Source organism: Lactuca sativa, chromosome 5 (genome assembly GCF_002870075.4).
Source record: "Lactuca sativa cultivar Salinas chromosome 5, Lsat_Salinas_v11, whole genome shotgun sequence".
NCBI classification, from domain to species: Eukaryota; Viridiplantae; Streptophyta; class Magnoliopsida; order Asterales; family Asteraceae; genus Lactuca; species Lactuca sativa.
The window spans coordinates 332,615,734-332,631,603 of NC_056627.2; the positions used below are offsets into that span (position 1 = coordinate 332,615,734).

At 39.0% G+C, this 15,870-nt stretch overlaps 1 protein-coding gene across 2 annotated transcripts; it reads right to left on the minus strand.

Annotated features, from left to right (window-relative positions):
* Positions 1–2,621: 2,621 nt before the first annotated feature.
* On the minus strand, positions 2,622–5,855 carry LOC111897885 (FT-interacting protein 3). 2 transcript variants are annotated; one of them, XM_023893831.2, is made up of 3 exons: positions 5,562–5,855; positions 5,268–5,326; positions 2,622–5,174 (listed from the first exon to the last, which is right to left on the minus strand). In XM_023893831.2, exon 3 carries the CDS (start codon positions 5,172–5,174, stop codon positions 2,832–2,834), a length of 2,343 nt encoding a protein of 780 aa, XP_023749599.1. In that variant the 5' UTR covers positions 5,268–5,326; positions 5,562–5,855; the 3' UTR covers positions 2,622–2,831. The 2 variants fall into 2 exon arrangements, with proteins under 2 accessions (XP_023749599.1, XP_023749600.1); XM_023893832.3 differs by lacking the exon at positions 5,268–5,326 and having other exon boundaries at positions 5,562–5,803.
* Between the last annotated feature and the right edge of the window lie 10,015 nt (positions 5,856–15,870).

Sequence of the window (15,870 nt, forward strand, 5' to 3'; positions counted from 1 at the left end):
TTGACATTCTACAGCAAAATGCCCAATGTCCTGACAATTGTAGCATCTCACTGTACTTTTGTCATGATCATTGGAATGACCACGAACCCCATTCCGTTGATGATGACCATCGCCTCTGCCACGGCCACTGCGATTCCCAGAACCATTGCCTCTTCCTCTACCTCTCCCACGTCCTCGTGAGTTGCTTGAACCTCCCCTATAGGTGTTAGTTGCGGCTTTCGATCCCACTTTGCCATTTTTCTAGCTTCTATCTGACCAATCTTGATGAGTCAACAGGAGCTTCTTTTCTTCTACCTCAGCATGCCCTCTCACCCGTTCTTCATGGGCTTTCAATCTTCCAACGACTTCTTCCATAGACATCGAGTCCAAGTCTCTGAATTGCTCGATGGTTGAGGCAATCTGCACAAACTTTGAGGGAACTACACGTAACATTTTCTTGACTACATATGATTCTTCCATCTTGTCACCGAGAGCCCTAATGTTGTTGACGATATTACCCACTTTCACAGCAAAATCATCGACAGTATCTCCTTCTTTCATGTTTCGAGTCTCGAATTCCGCCTTCAAAGTTTGCACCCTGGCCATCTTTACCCTATCTGCCTGCATGAACATCGTCTTCAAGGCATCCCACGCCTCTTTGGCTGTTTGCTTTTCTGACAATGATAACAAGAGATCTTCCGGTATCCCTTGATAGATAGCATCCATCGCCAATTTATCTTTCTTTACTTCAACTACAGTGTTTGTTGTTCTGGGCTCAACAGCATCCCAAACACCTTGTGCCTGCATAAACACCTTCATTTTTATTGCCCAGGCAGTATAGTTGCTTCTTGAAAACATAGGGTAGTGCAATGTAATCTGACCATCTTTCTCACTTCTATCACCCATACTTGTTGATCGGGGTTGATACTTGGGCATAAACCGGGCTCTGATACCAAATGTTGGAATCAACCCCTTGGACCTGGTGCAAAACAGAAAACAGAGTAGAAGAGAAGAAGAACAGGGAAAGTTTTGGGACAATTTTCTCGTTCTATTTTCAGGTGCTCAAACTCAAAATGAAAAGAACGTACTACATAAAGCAAAGAAATCCCTAAAAGATAGCAACAACCTATCCATGATCTACTGCTACTAAATGAAACGGAATTGATGGCCTACATGGCCTTTTACTTATTCAAACATAAAAATTGACTAAAATGCCCCTTAGTCTGAGTCTTTTGAACACGTTTGAATTAAATCCAACAGGCATACTATTAGTTTTGTTACGTCTCTTAGGTATTAGAAATTGATGATTGGTTACCCATAATAGAGGGGCAAATGAAAAGGAATCTGAGAGAGAGAGAGAGAGAGAGACTAGGGGTGTGATAAAAAAACCAAAACCGAATAACCTAACCGAACCGAATGATGTTTGATTTATTTGGTTCGGTTTGTTCGGTTAATTGGTTAATTCGGTTTGGTTAACCGAATAGGGATGCCTTATTTGGTTTGGTTAAATTTTTATTATTTTTGTTAAACCGAATAAGCTATATAATTAATATATATATTTTTATAGTTTTATATCTATAAATTAACATTTATATTTAACGGACTATAGTTACTAAAAAAGATTTTGATAATTCATTATTTAATTATTAACCATTATAATTTTATAATTGTTTATATTGTATTAAAAAAACAACTAATTAGCCAAATGTTAAATAACTTTCGGTCATTTTTTTCTTCTTCATATACGAGTAAAGTTATATTAAATTGTCTCTACAACTTGTATGACTACTTCGACATTTCAAGACAATAGTGAAAGACTGAAAAACCGTAACCGATTAAACTGTAACCGAATTGACCAAAACCGATTAAATCGAACCTTTATTTTGTTTGGTTATGGTTGGTTTTAAGATTCAAAAATTCAAAAAAAAAAAAAAAAAAAAAAAAAAAAAAAAAAAAAAAAAAAACAACCCGATTAAACCAAAAACCAAAAAAAAAAACTAACCGTATAACACCACTAGAAGTGAGGTGGATTTAATTTAACTTTTTTAACTATGTAAAAACCATCTGATACATGAAACTAATAATTATAGGTTATAGGAAGCAAATAAGCAGTCACTAACAACTTTATTCTCTTTCCTCATAAATCAAGAAAATACGTTAAATAACTAGGTAACTAACAATTTTATTCCCTCATAAAATAGAGAAATAAGTTAAAAGCCCTAATCAACAAATCTATCATTTTCCCTTGAACTTTCACATAAAGCCTCTTAAATATCCTAATAAAAGTACAAGTATCTAATCAGTAAAAATGTTTTAACTATTTCTTACAAGCCTACGAAAGACTTATGTAGAGGTGCACAAAAAGGCCAGCCTTCATGGCCCGGCTTGCGAGCAGGATTGATCGGGATTTGAATAACTAACCGTCCCATCAGCTAGGCTTGCGGACTTCAAACAATCTCACAGGGTTTTTGCGGGCCTATACAGGCTTAAGTCGAGTCAGGTCATGTCGTCAGAACTTGAGCCCAAACCCTATGGACCTTAACTGGTAACCGGGCTGGGCTTTTGGATGAGGAGACTAATATGTAGAAAACCAACCCAAAGTGTAAAGCATGAATGCGATTAAATAAGAAAAAGGAAGAGAATAAAACCAAATGGTTTAACTAACCATAACATACAAAGATCCAAATCTGCATCAGATTCGCATCAAACAAAACAGAATCCAAAATCCTTCATAGTTCATACACATATGACAAAACCATCGATAGATCCAGATCAAACTCCACAACTTACAAAAAAAAACTAGAAACTAACATAAGGGGTGATCTTGGCAATAAAATCCAGGATCTTTTGGCTCACAGCATACAGTCAGTTCTGGCAGGTAACCTTCTAAAGAAGTTAAGGGGCACAGAAGGCAACCTGCGACGAAACCTCGGGTGTCGCAACACATAAAACCCAGCAAAAATTGCAACAACTTGAAAAGGCGTCACGTAAAGAACAACAGCAGCAATCAAACAGAATATCACAAACAGTGAAGTAGCTCTTGGGTCTCTCCAACTAATCAGCGACTGAAACCTTTCTCCTTGTGTCGCTAAATCTCCAACCACTGTCTGCATCCTTCCAGCAATGCTTCTAAGCCGATCATATCTCATCCTCACAATATCTGGTTGACGTGAAGTTGGGAACGTATCAAATTCTTCATCAAGTTCATCGGGATGAAGATTATCAGCACATGAAAGTCGGGTGTCCATGTGAGGTGGGTTTCTAGGTCTCCATCGGTAATACCAAAGTCCAATTAGAAAAAGGTAGAGAAAAATAGTGGGTAAAATCAGTTCAGGGTATAACACGAGAATCAAGAAAAGAAAATGGATAAGAACAGTGGTGATTGGGTTTTTCCAATTGCAAATCTGATCGAACCATTTCCCGATAGCAATCATTCCACCTAAAACCCCCATCATTCTTAAGAAATTAGCTTTGCTTCGTCTCATACTCCACATGTGAGAACCCACATCCAGCATGTACTCCACTATCTCCTTCCTCAACGGTGGCTCAGCCCTGCTCAGCCGCATGGAAACAATCTGGGTCGCCTGGTGTCGCAAGCTTTCCAATTGAGCAACTGTTAATGGATGAATGTAATGCATTTTGGGTAAAAGTGGTTGAGAATACATATGCATCATGTTGAGTAAAGAAGAACATGTGAATCGAACAGCTAAATGGATCTCCCCCATTTTTTTCACTCCAGATGGGTGTAAAACAAGAAGCGGATACGAATGGGTGTAAACCCGATCCGTTTCAAGTGTTGATAAGCGGATCCGGACCTTTCCGATCCGAGAATCCCGGTTACCCCCGCCACCTGCCGCCTTGTCTCCTCCGCCTTGGAGGTGGCAGTTATCGAAAACTCCAATGGTTATCACAGTACATGGATCGAAAACTTCCCATGTATACTGTTCATTCCATTTGGGAACAAAACTGTCGATTATGGTTCGTGTTCTTACCCATTTTGTTCCATATTTAGCCACACAATATGCGTCAGTTGTTGCACGTCCGTCTTTCGTTTTCATTGGTGATAATCCATTAGCGCTCAAAATTCCAACTTCAAGAACTCCGATGCTGTTCTTCCATAGCTGTTTAGCAGTGGGTCTAAGATCGGAACTGTAATGTGTGGATTCGTCAAGAACGTGATACCCACCTTCCAAACAGACACGCATGTGAATCCTGCTAGCGAATTTCACTTCCTTCTTTTTTTCACCTTCGATGATGACATGTTTTTCGAGATTAAACCACCGGGTGTTGATCGCTTTATGGTCTAACCTCCGGTCAACATACTGTAACGGGATTGCACATCTTCCGAGGACTTCGTCTTTGTTAGGCGCGACTCTGTCTTCTACACTCAAAATCAATGGCTCTTCAAATGGTTCAGCAGCCACGAACATTAAATCTTCATTCCATAATGGGTTTATCGTCTTGCTCGTTGAGATTCTGGTTCTTAAAGCCTGGTTTCCGAGGACGGCTTTTACGTAAACTTCGGGAAATCTGGTACGATCGTTTGGGATCAAATCTTGAGCTTCGATCACATTCACTCTAAGATACCAAAGTTTCGGGGAAAGATAAACCTTTGACCGGATACTAGCGAGACCATCGGCGCTAACGGCAGCGGCGTCGGAATGCCAGGCTTCGGGGAACGCTTCATCTGCTTGCGTACCCCACCAGACTGCTAACATTAACTCGCCTTTCAGTTTGTCTCCTTTTCGATCGGATAATCGATACCACTGTGGAGCAAGAGGAGAATCCGGTGGGACTCGTTTGGGAACCTCGTTGAGATCGAATAGAACCCCACCCATGATATCGTCTTTCATAAGATCTTTATCTTTTACTGTGACTTCGAGCATTGTGGCTTGAATTCGATCTTTGGAGAAGGAGAAGACCTGGTTCCATTCCGGATTGGTTTTCTTCTCGAAATGACGAGTTGTTCCTTTGTAGTTCCCCATTCGAACCTCGACGTATGGGTCACAGCTTCCGGTGACATCTTTTGTGGGTAAATCTTTGGCTTTAACGACACGAACGTATAAGTATTGCATTTGTTCGACGAGGTCGTAGGTGCTTGTGAGCTTATCTCCGGTGACCTTACCTCCACCGAGGTGGGGTTTCGTCTCTTTGAGCGAGAAATCTTCATTTGGAGGTCTGTTCATGTTCATCATCTGGGGTTCCACCAAATTCAAAAACCAGTAAAGAATCAATCAAATAAATAGCGGAAAATGTTTAAGCAGATTTGAAAACTAAGTAATCCCCACCTGATGAAATTAAATAAAAAAAGGTATATTTGAAAGCTACAGATCTGAAAACTCTTGTCCTGAACGAAAACCATAAGAACAAAAAAAATCAAAAACCCTATAACATAAACTTGCATCCAACGAAAGGAATCAACATAGTAGAGCCACATTCACTTAAAAAACTGGAAGAAAAAAAAAAACGGATTCAAATCAAAGTGCAGAAAGACTGTTCAAGCATTATACAAATTAAGAAGAAAGTACTAGAAGCATTAATGTATAGTAGGTATATGCAGAGGATGTGTTTAGTGTATATACCTTATGAGGAGTGAAAATGACACAGAGATTTGATGAAGTAGATTCTTGGGACGATTTGCAGGAATGTTGAAGGAATTTAAACGGGGTTTGTTTGTTGTTTTGCGGAATCAATGGAGGGGGGGTTTGGTTTTTAGAGAGAGAGGGAGAGAGAAAGAAGGAGGGTTTTAGAATTTGGAGAGAGGAAAGTGAAAAGGCAAAGACAAAGGCGGTAACGGGGATGTTTGTGCGTGTGTTGTTGAAGAATCGGGGTGTGTGTCAGAGCGTGTGTTTGTCTCTTTCTCTTTTATTATACAAGACCTCAAATAGAGGCAACCAATTTACTAGGGTTAAATGTTAATAGCGTCTATCGAAGAGGTGTCATACTTATCATCTATTAATTTTATAATGTTTTTGTAACATAAGATATGACAATATGACATGTTATTCTAACATGGTTTAAGATTTGATTTTCTATTTAAAAAAATTAATTTATCAATGATAATTTTTTTTTGTTTTTTATATGTGACTAACTTTTTTATTTTTGTAAACATCTAAGTCACGAATTAATTGAAAATATTCACATATGATCATTATGATTAGATGTGATAAGTTACAGTTAGTTATAATGATCATATGTGAACAATTCCTGCAAGTTCGTTACCTAAATGTGTAAAAAAAAAGTTACCCGGATGTTAACAAAAGGAAAAGATAGTTATCATGATAAGTCGATTTCCCTTTCTATTAAGGTCGTCGATTATAATGTTTGCAATATTAATATATTCAATTAAATTTCCTTAAAACACTATTATGTCCATTTATGAGTATTTAATTTGGCCATGATATGTTGGGAGCCCATCTCTCTCTCTCTCTCACACACACACCCCCTTCGTCGGCAGCAGAAACGTCAGGTTGTGCGACATTATGATGTTGGATTTCATGTCAAGGACATACATTGAGTAATATATTTATATATTAAACAATGTGGCTATTTATTCATTAAATGAAATATGTTACACAGCTGTTCGAGGTACAGGTAGGTCACAAAAGCAAAGTACAAAAGTAAAGCATATAGAATTTGGGATGCATCATCGGGGTTACCTCTTTCTTCAATCAGATTAATTCCCCTGAGAATACATATGGTTTTGAGAGGTCAACATAATGTGTCCACATGTTTTATTGTTATAGAACGTTGTGTGTGTATTTTAGTTATCTTGTTTATCCTAAACTCGTTTCCTCGAGTTTATGTGTATTATCGCTGCTTCCTTAGGTAGGTTCCTGGTATTAGTCTAAGATAGTTAGTTTTTGTTTAACAAAGTTACGATAAGTTCCTATAATCGAGTTATGATTGTTGATCCCGAAAACCATGATGTTTCATCGGATGTCGCAAATGTGTTTAGAAAGTTATGTCTACTTCAACTTGTCGTTAGGTTGTAGCTAGCAATCATAGGTGGGAGTGTCAATCTCATATAGATTTATACATATTTCTCTCTCTCACTTAAGATTTAACGATTATAGGTCGGGAGCTAGCTGAAAATCTTTCAGCATGTTGATAAATTGTGTCTCATCTAACTCTTGTTATGGGGGCCTCTCCTGGTCGGTCGTGTTGTTATTCATGTTGTATTCATATGTATGTACTTATTATTATATATTATGTATCTTATACGTATATATAATTGGTGTGTTTTACGTAGCCGAGTATTTGGGCAGAGTAACACTAGGTACTAAGCTTATCTAAAGGGTAGCTATAATAACGATTCGAGTATCAGCGTTTCTTGGCAACTGGTCAGCATAACAACTAGGTATGATCTTATCTATCATTGTGATTTATTATAAAAACTAGGCATGATATTAGTTAAAGAGTTTGGGCAGGGTACCTACCATGCATATATGAGCATAATTATCTAACTACAGTGAGTAATAACCATGTATAATTACATTTTAACATGTATCCCCCCCTCTGGGGGGAAGTTTTGGAAAATGGGGCTGTGAACTAACCTGTAAGTTATGAAAACATTGTTGTAGGGTAAAAACCGAAAGTCAACACTTCGAGAGGTGCTCAGGGCAGTGACACGAGAATCCATGTAGAGAGAGAACGAGTGTGAGGGGTGAGGAAATGATCTTTTGAAGCTTGATATCTATAACAAGTTTTGGAGTGTGTGCCAAACTTTTGAACGTGAGCCACATGGGGGGGTGCCACATTTCGCCATCTCCTCGTGCCACGTCATCCCGTATCCATACGGATCGACTGTCAGAATGCGTGCAGCGCATTGCGAGCGAGCACGCATGGCAGTAAAAATTCAACTTTGAAATTCCATAAACCCTCGCATACGAACTCCATTCTCAACGACTCTTATATATTAGTGTAAGTCTCGTCCTTCTCTACAACTTCCCTTTTGGTCGTTTGTTTAGTTTCGACTTTCATTTTTTCGACTAGTTTTTATTACCGTTATGATTTTATAAAAATCATAATTCTCTTGTACGACTTCCGTTTTAGGTGTTCTTTGCCTTATAATTCCTACTTTAAGTAGTACTATGATTGCCTAGTTGGTGACTTTTTCCCAAAGTCAACCATTTTGTAACATCCCAAAAATCAAGGTAAAAGTTTTATTTTTGAAACCAATCCAAAACCATAAGTATTTACAAAACTTAGTTTCCAAAATTCATAAACATGAATCAGAGTATCCCAAAATCATAATCTCATACAAATCAAGGATGATGTGCATGATCAAGCCTTCGTCTTGCCCTTATCCTCTGAAGTACCATAAATCATAAATTCAAACTGTAAGTCAAAGCTTAGTGAGTTCCCCCAAAGTACCACACACACACACTACATAGATAACAACATGCATATATGAACCTTCAGCCTGACTGGAATGTCGCGTAGGGCCTACAACCTATCCGGACAGGCCTCCAGCTTGACTGGATCGCCTTGTAAGGCCTACAGCCTATTCGGACTGCCCGGGGTATCTTGGCCTTCAGCACAAAGAAGGATTGTATCAACCCAACAAACGATAACATGTCGAGATATACGATAACAATTAATAACCAGAAAGTACAGGTAATCATATAGATCTACCAGTCTAACACATAACCAGTGAATGCAGGGAATCATATAGATCTACCAGTCTATCATATAACTAGCATAACATCATCCAATATACCAGGATACATAATCCAACGGGTCGGAATTGGTGCCTTTGACCCACCAGTACAGTGAGGAAAACTCACCTCACAGTCTGAAAGATATCTGAATAGATCACGACTCCAAATGTTATATCTATCGGTCACCTATACAATAAACAATGACCTAATCGCAACTACTATTCAAATTACCCAAAATTCCCCTAAGTCAAACTTGTTCAAAGGTCAAAAGTCAAAAAGTCAAAGAGTCGACACAATATGGGTATTTTAACTGTGTAACACTCGGTTTCGAATTGTTTCATTATTCGGGGTTGCGGTCCAATCATCAGTTGCCATGAGGCTTAGGGCCTTGGGGAAGAAAGGATTTGGCCTTTTTTGGATGTTAGGTGCTATAGTTTAAGTGATACGAGTGTTCAATGACGATTCGGAGCCCAAGGGTATGATCGTAATTTGTTAGTTCAGGCCTTTATGAATTTAGGTTTATGTTCGGAAAGTTTTAAGGAAAAGGTGAGTTAACAGAAGCGTAGGGCTTCTCGTCACCTTTCTGTGGATATAAAGTTCGTAGGAAATGGTGTAAGTCCCCAAAAATGCTTATGTATCAATCAGATCCGTTTGATGGTCCGGAATCCCAATCAAACGGATGATGTCAGATCAAATAGAAGAGAAGGAGAAGAAGAAGAAGAAAATGATGAATCTATGTATGATATGATTAGAATGAAGATCCAGATACAAAAGATTCACACACATAAAACTTTTCTCTAGTTTCTCTCTCTAGAACACCTTCAAATGCACACACTTAAGCTCCTCTAGTGTTCATCATCCTATTCCTCACACCCCTCACCCCTATATATATACACACGGGAAACATGGGCCGTAAACATGGTTTACGGCCGTAAAACTGTTTACGACCGTAAACACCTCCCTGGCCATAAACACATATAAGATATTACATAAAAACACAATTTCCTAGAAAAGCAAAGTGTAAACCATAATATTGACCCAACAATCTCCCCCTTGGTTTATAGCTTTCTTTTATTTTCTTAAATGACCCAACAAGCTCCCCCTAAAAAGTAGCTGGATTTTCTTGTTAATCTTCATTGGGAACTTGGCTTCAACATTAATCTTAAAATTCTTCACGACTTCAAGATGAACTTGATGAATCTTCAATGAATGACTTCATCTTGAGCGGTTGGGCTTTTCTTCAGAATTTGGCATTGAACGCACGTTGGGTGAGGAGGCTTGACGTACTAATTCTTGAAAGATAGCGCTTTCAGCTTGAGAATCTTCAGAGAGAACTAAACTTCTAAATCACTTCAGCAGGTATAAAGATAGCAGCAGATTGATTGAGGAGGCTTCAATGCAATCTGTCACATAATCTTCAAGTCAGCTTGACCTTTCTTCTGGGGTTAAAGGATTGAATGTTGAAAGAATATTCTTCATTTCTTGCTCCTTCGAATGAGAATTCTTCGATAATCACGGATGAAGCCTTGGCTCAGAAATCTTCGACACAAACTTCATGAGTCTTATCTATACCTGAAATCACTTTTCAAGACAAAACAAAACTAAAAGAAAACTTAGCACAAAAACAAAAATATTTTTGGATTTTTGATTTTCTTGAACAAGAAATAAAACATAAATAACACTATTTTTTTGGATTTTTAGTTTTCTGATTTTTGTTTGGTTTTTAATTTTTTTTTAATTCTCCCCTAATATTTAAATTAGAAGAAACTATGAACAAATTTAACAAAAATAAAATGATATCTAACTTTAAGAATGATTTGGGATCAAAGTTTTTAGACAGCCTTAATCCACTTGTCGGTACCTTCTATCTTCACGTCTTTGTCCGGTCGATCGCCGGTATTGTTGTCCACTTAAACACGAAAAATTATGACAATTTTAGGACATACTAATAATTGTAACACAAAGTGATCCTAAGTTCCTAGATATTATATTTGATCCTAAGTTCTTAGATACTATATCTTAAGGACCATTCATCTGACGACGACCAGGGATATTGTTGTCCACCTAAATTGAGCAGCGAGATCTATAGACAATCTTTGAGTGTTCAATTTTAATTGTACTAGAACATGTTCCCCGCTTCCTGATATGCCCCAGTAATCAAGGACTTCCAAAGTACTCCTTACATCGGGTGAGCACACAATCATTAAGAGAGAAGATAGATTTAGATTATTATCACTTATAGTTTTTAGAGGGATTGAGGGGTAGAAGGTTGCATATGCTGTGTACCAGGTCGGATTGTTAATCACGCAAAGGAGACAGCATATGGCTAACAGATAAGAAGAATTTCATAGATATAATATGCAGAGAAATAGAGTTGCATATGTTACAGTCCAGGTCAAATTTTGAGTCACGCAGAGGAGGTAACATATGACTAACAGACAGATAGAAAGAGAAAACAATTTTCTACAGACCTAATTCATCAGAATTTACCAGTCGCCCCACTAATACCGGAATTAAGGACAGAATCCGCACATCGAGGAAAAGTTAAACCACAGTTCTAGATACGGGTTCATTTAATGTGACGAGTAGATTCCCATATATATCTCCCTGCTCAATCTATCCAAGCGTCGTATTGTCAGGCTAAACGGATCTAACTAGGTCAAGATTTGTCAAGTCGATGAATTTCATAAGTTCAACTCTGCCTAGTCATGTCCATTTAGAATCTTTCATGCCTACCAACGCATCAAACCAGAGCAAAGACCCTTCAACTTTGGGTACGTTACGCAGACTCAGGTTTCCTGTTATCACATGATCATATCACTTCCCAATACAATAATCACAAGCAGAACTATTAGTGACAATATTTTTGATTTTTATGAATTTTTTATGTTTTTGGATTTTTGAAACTTTTCTAATTTTTGTTTTGTTTTTATTTCTCCCCCTAAATTTGTGCATAGGAGAAAAACGAAAATAAATGCGCAAATTTAAACTATCCTAACACAAAAATTTGTCTTTAAAGCGAATCAACTTAAGAAAAACTCAGGAGTATAGAGAAGAAAACTCAAACCGTAAGTCACCGATTGAATTTGCATCCAGAAGGTCTGAGAACAGCACGCGTAATCTCAGAACATATCCGAAAATTCTTCATGTCATCAAGCACTAACCCCGTTTGTGATCTCTTCCTTTCTTCCTTTCTCGCAAAGGACACATACTCTCAAACAAAGGTCTGAATGTTGTACAGTTGAGAGATGTTCCCTATCATGTGTCAGGAACGGCCACTACCAACAAACCGAAGTCTGATGATATGCCTCCACAGCTGCTCAACACAGAGCGAGATCAGTTGATCTTTGGAACCCAGTCCATTTTGAAACTGGGTCAACCGTGTTTATCCTTGCACGGTAATCTCTCCCATGACATGTCCTGCTTATCACAAATAGAAGATGTAGAAATATTATAATCATTAGAAGATTTAGGAGAGTGAGCCTTTTGGAACCCATTTGTAGTTGGGTTTAACCCATTTCTTTTTCGATCTGATGGGTGGCTCAGTACTTGCTTTTGATCTTGATATCGGCCGTTGAGATGACTTTGATTTTGGCTTCACAGGAGCATCTCTTGGATTTGGCTTCTTGGCCGGCATTCCCTTATTGCCCTTGGGATTCTGATTCTTGTCCTTTGGAGTTTGATTCTTGGCCTTGGGAGTTGAATTCTTGGCCTTCTTGGCATTCCAGTCATCAATGTATGATCGTGATCTCGAGGGTTTTCTTTTGAAGTATCTCCCTCTTGGCGTGTTCTGCCAGCCTTGTGCATAGTAGGGAACGTATGCACGATTTGGACAATTTCTGGCAATGTGTCCAGGTGTTCCACAATGAAGACACATCTTTTTCTTTACTGTGAAGTTGTTTCTTCCTGCCCCTGGTGGCGTGTCCTTACCTTGCCTCTTGTTGTTCCCACAAGCACAATTACAGGAGGCACTCTGTTTCGCTGGAATTGGTGGCCTGTATTTCTCAACAGCAGGTTGATCAGAAGCAGTTGAGTTCGAAGAAACAGATTCAGAGCTCAAGGAGATGTTGGTTTGTTCAATGGTTTTCTCCTTGTTCTCATCCTCTGTTACTTTACTTGCACATGAAGTAGATGTGCTAGAAATAGGAACATCAGTATTTTCAAACAACTAATCAAATATGTCAAAAAATTTAACTCAACATGATCCGATGCAAAAGCATTAAAGGCATCACAATATGTATCATCAACTTTATCATCAGAAACAAAAGGCATGTTCATTGGAAACATAAATATCAAGTTCAAGCTCAGTTTTGTTATTAGAAATAGAACCTTCAACTTTGTGCTTTGACTGATCTGCAGGGGAAGTAGAAACGTTAGTACTTTCAACATTAATAAATCTGTCTGAAACGAAACTAGATGGCTTGCCATAACCCATAAATGGTTCGTTGGCAATCTCATCCTTGGATAGGGGTTGATACAAATATGTATAATTATAAGGAGGAGGTACACTATCATATCCTAAACCCTTTGACTGATTTCGTTTAAAATGCATGCAATGATCGATCATGTTGGCAACTACCTCGCTTGATCCATCAAATTTTCTAAATTTAAAGGTATGACCTAAGACGAGGGAGTTATGGTTGTTTGAATAATTGGTAGATATGACCCATAGTGGAAAAGGTTGGCAAGTTGGTCCCATGCATGCAAGGAGGGAAGGCGCATGTTTGGCCGCGTACGCCCGGCGTAACGGGAAGAGTGCCAAACCCTAATTTTTAGGGCTTGTGCACTATTTAAACATCCGTATAAGCTCAAGGTTTTCTCATTTCTCAAACTCCACTGATCTTAGATCCTTGTTTTGAACCCCAATTCCCCTGGTGGTGTATTCTTGAGTTTGGAGGTGATTTTGAAGGGTTTTTGGTGTTATTTCAAGGAAGTGGACCTTGGTGATCAAGCTTGGTGTGGCCTTAGGGTTGTAGATCCAGAACCTTCACACTCTTGGGAAGCTTCAGGAGGTAAAAAGTTCTTATCTTGACTTTTTCTTATGTTAGTTTGAGTTTATGGCATGATTAGGAGCTTTTTTGGTGTATTAAGTTCTCCTTGTGAGTTTGAGCTACTACAAGAGCTTGGAGTGATAGATATTGACCCTTCTGATGTTCTTAGTTCATAAAAATGCTTGCTTGATGTTTAAGAATGGACCATGCATGCGTTAAGGTGCTTTATATGGGTCTTAATGGTTATATTTGGAAGATGGGTCCCATTTAAGATATGTAAACTGATAAAGTTGCCAACTTTATCAGTTAAGAACTTATATTGAAGGTTTTATGAGGTTTGTATGCAAAGGTTAAAGGATTAAGTCATAGTTTAAGTTTTGGAAGAGTAACATTTACGCCAGGTGTAACATGCAAGTACGCCTCGCGTACTGGTTTGAGATCCCGTCCAAATCATCGAGTACGTTGAGCGTACCAAAGGGGTACACCCCGCGTACGTTCAACTGTGCACTTTTGGTCTTGTTCATGTTTTGAGCTTTGGTCTTGGGTTTGGTCTTTGTTGTTGAGATTTGTATGTTGGGCTTATTGGATTGAGGAATTTTAGAGTTTTGGACTCTTGTTTGGGCTTGACTTGTGGGACCTAGGATTTTGTATTGGGCCTTAGTGGTTTGGACTATTAGTTGTCCTGGTTGTGAAACATCCTAAAAATGCAACTCGAAAATTTTTGTTTTAATATTACTAAAAACCCATAATATCAAATTTCATACAATAAAACCATGAATCGTATGTCTCAAAACGCCATAGTAAAAGTATCAAATCAAACTAATGTCACTATCATATCAAACATCTGAACAGACTCCCAGGATAAAACTGTGGTGTGTGCCATGCCATCATCCCGAGCTCTTCCCCTTACTAGCAGAAGTACCTTAAACCAAAACTGAAACTGTAAGCATGAAGCTTAGTAAGCTCCCCCAGACTACCACATACCATACAAACATATACGCACATATTGGGCCTTGCCCACTGCATCGGACCGAAGTCCGGAACTAACCAGGGCCTTGCCCTCTACATCGGACCGAAGTCCAGAAACTGCATCAGACCGAAGTCTGGAACTAACCAGGGCCTTGCCCTCTGCATCGGACCGAAGTCCGAAACTAACCAGGGCCTTGCCCTCTGCATCGGACTGAAGTCCGAAAACTGACTGAACATAGCATAGCAATATCATAACTACTAGCATAAACACATATACTACATACTGCATCGGAATGAAGTTTGTAACACATAACACAAAGACATGCTTGAATAACAAAGACTTCAAGCACACTAAACTACTGCATCAGACCGAAGTCCGGAACTACTGCTAACTAAACGGGCCGGCATTGTGGTCGTAGACCTGTTCCTACTGGAAAGGAAACTCACCTTGTAACGCTGGCAGCTGAGATGCTAAATCTGAAGTTGGCTGACTGCTGCTCCGGAACTCCCCGACTACAAATTCCATAGACACTAAATCAGATATTGATAACTGTTCTCAGGGTAAAATGTCTAATTTACCCCTGGTCAAAGTCAACCTCCTGGTCAAGGTCAACTTCCAATTGACCGGACTCGCCGAGTTGGGCCGCCAACTCGTCGAGTCCCTAACACCTTTTCTAATCCTCTATTCGCTTCAACTCGTTGAGTTTCGCAACAACTCGACGAGTTCTCCTTCCGTCCTAACGTCGAATCTAACTTCATCCGACGCCCCGAGTTGTATGAACAACTCGTCGAGTTTTCCTTCATCATATGAACACGTCCAGACTGTGACTCGCCGAGTTGTATGAACAACTCGTCGAGTCTGTTCTTGAGGCAAGAAGATTGCCTTGGACTCGCCGAGTCACAGCATGGACTCGCCGTGTCTCCTGCATGCCATTACTATATAGTCGATTCTAGTCGATTTCAGTGCATCCAATTCATATATCTGGGCTTCTAGGGCTGGTTTTGCACGTAAAGTTTCCAACTTTACATGCATGCACACGAGAATGGGGCTAAAATACCAAAATCACCCAACACAAAGCACTTAGGGTTTGGAACAAGGCTATATTTGCATAAAGGTAGTTATACCGAGTTCCTAAAGCTCAATAACATCCAGATGTATGGTCTCCATCCTAAGGAGAGCTCAAATCTCGAGTTTGAATCATATAAAGCTCCAAAAGAGACATAATCAAGCATAAAAGAGGGTTTAATGGAAGACTAAGCAAGGTAAT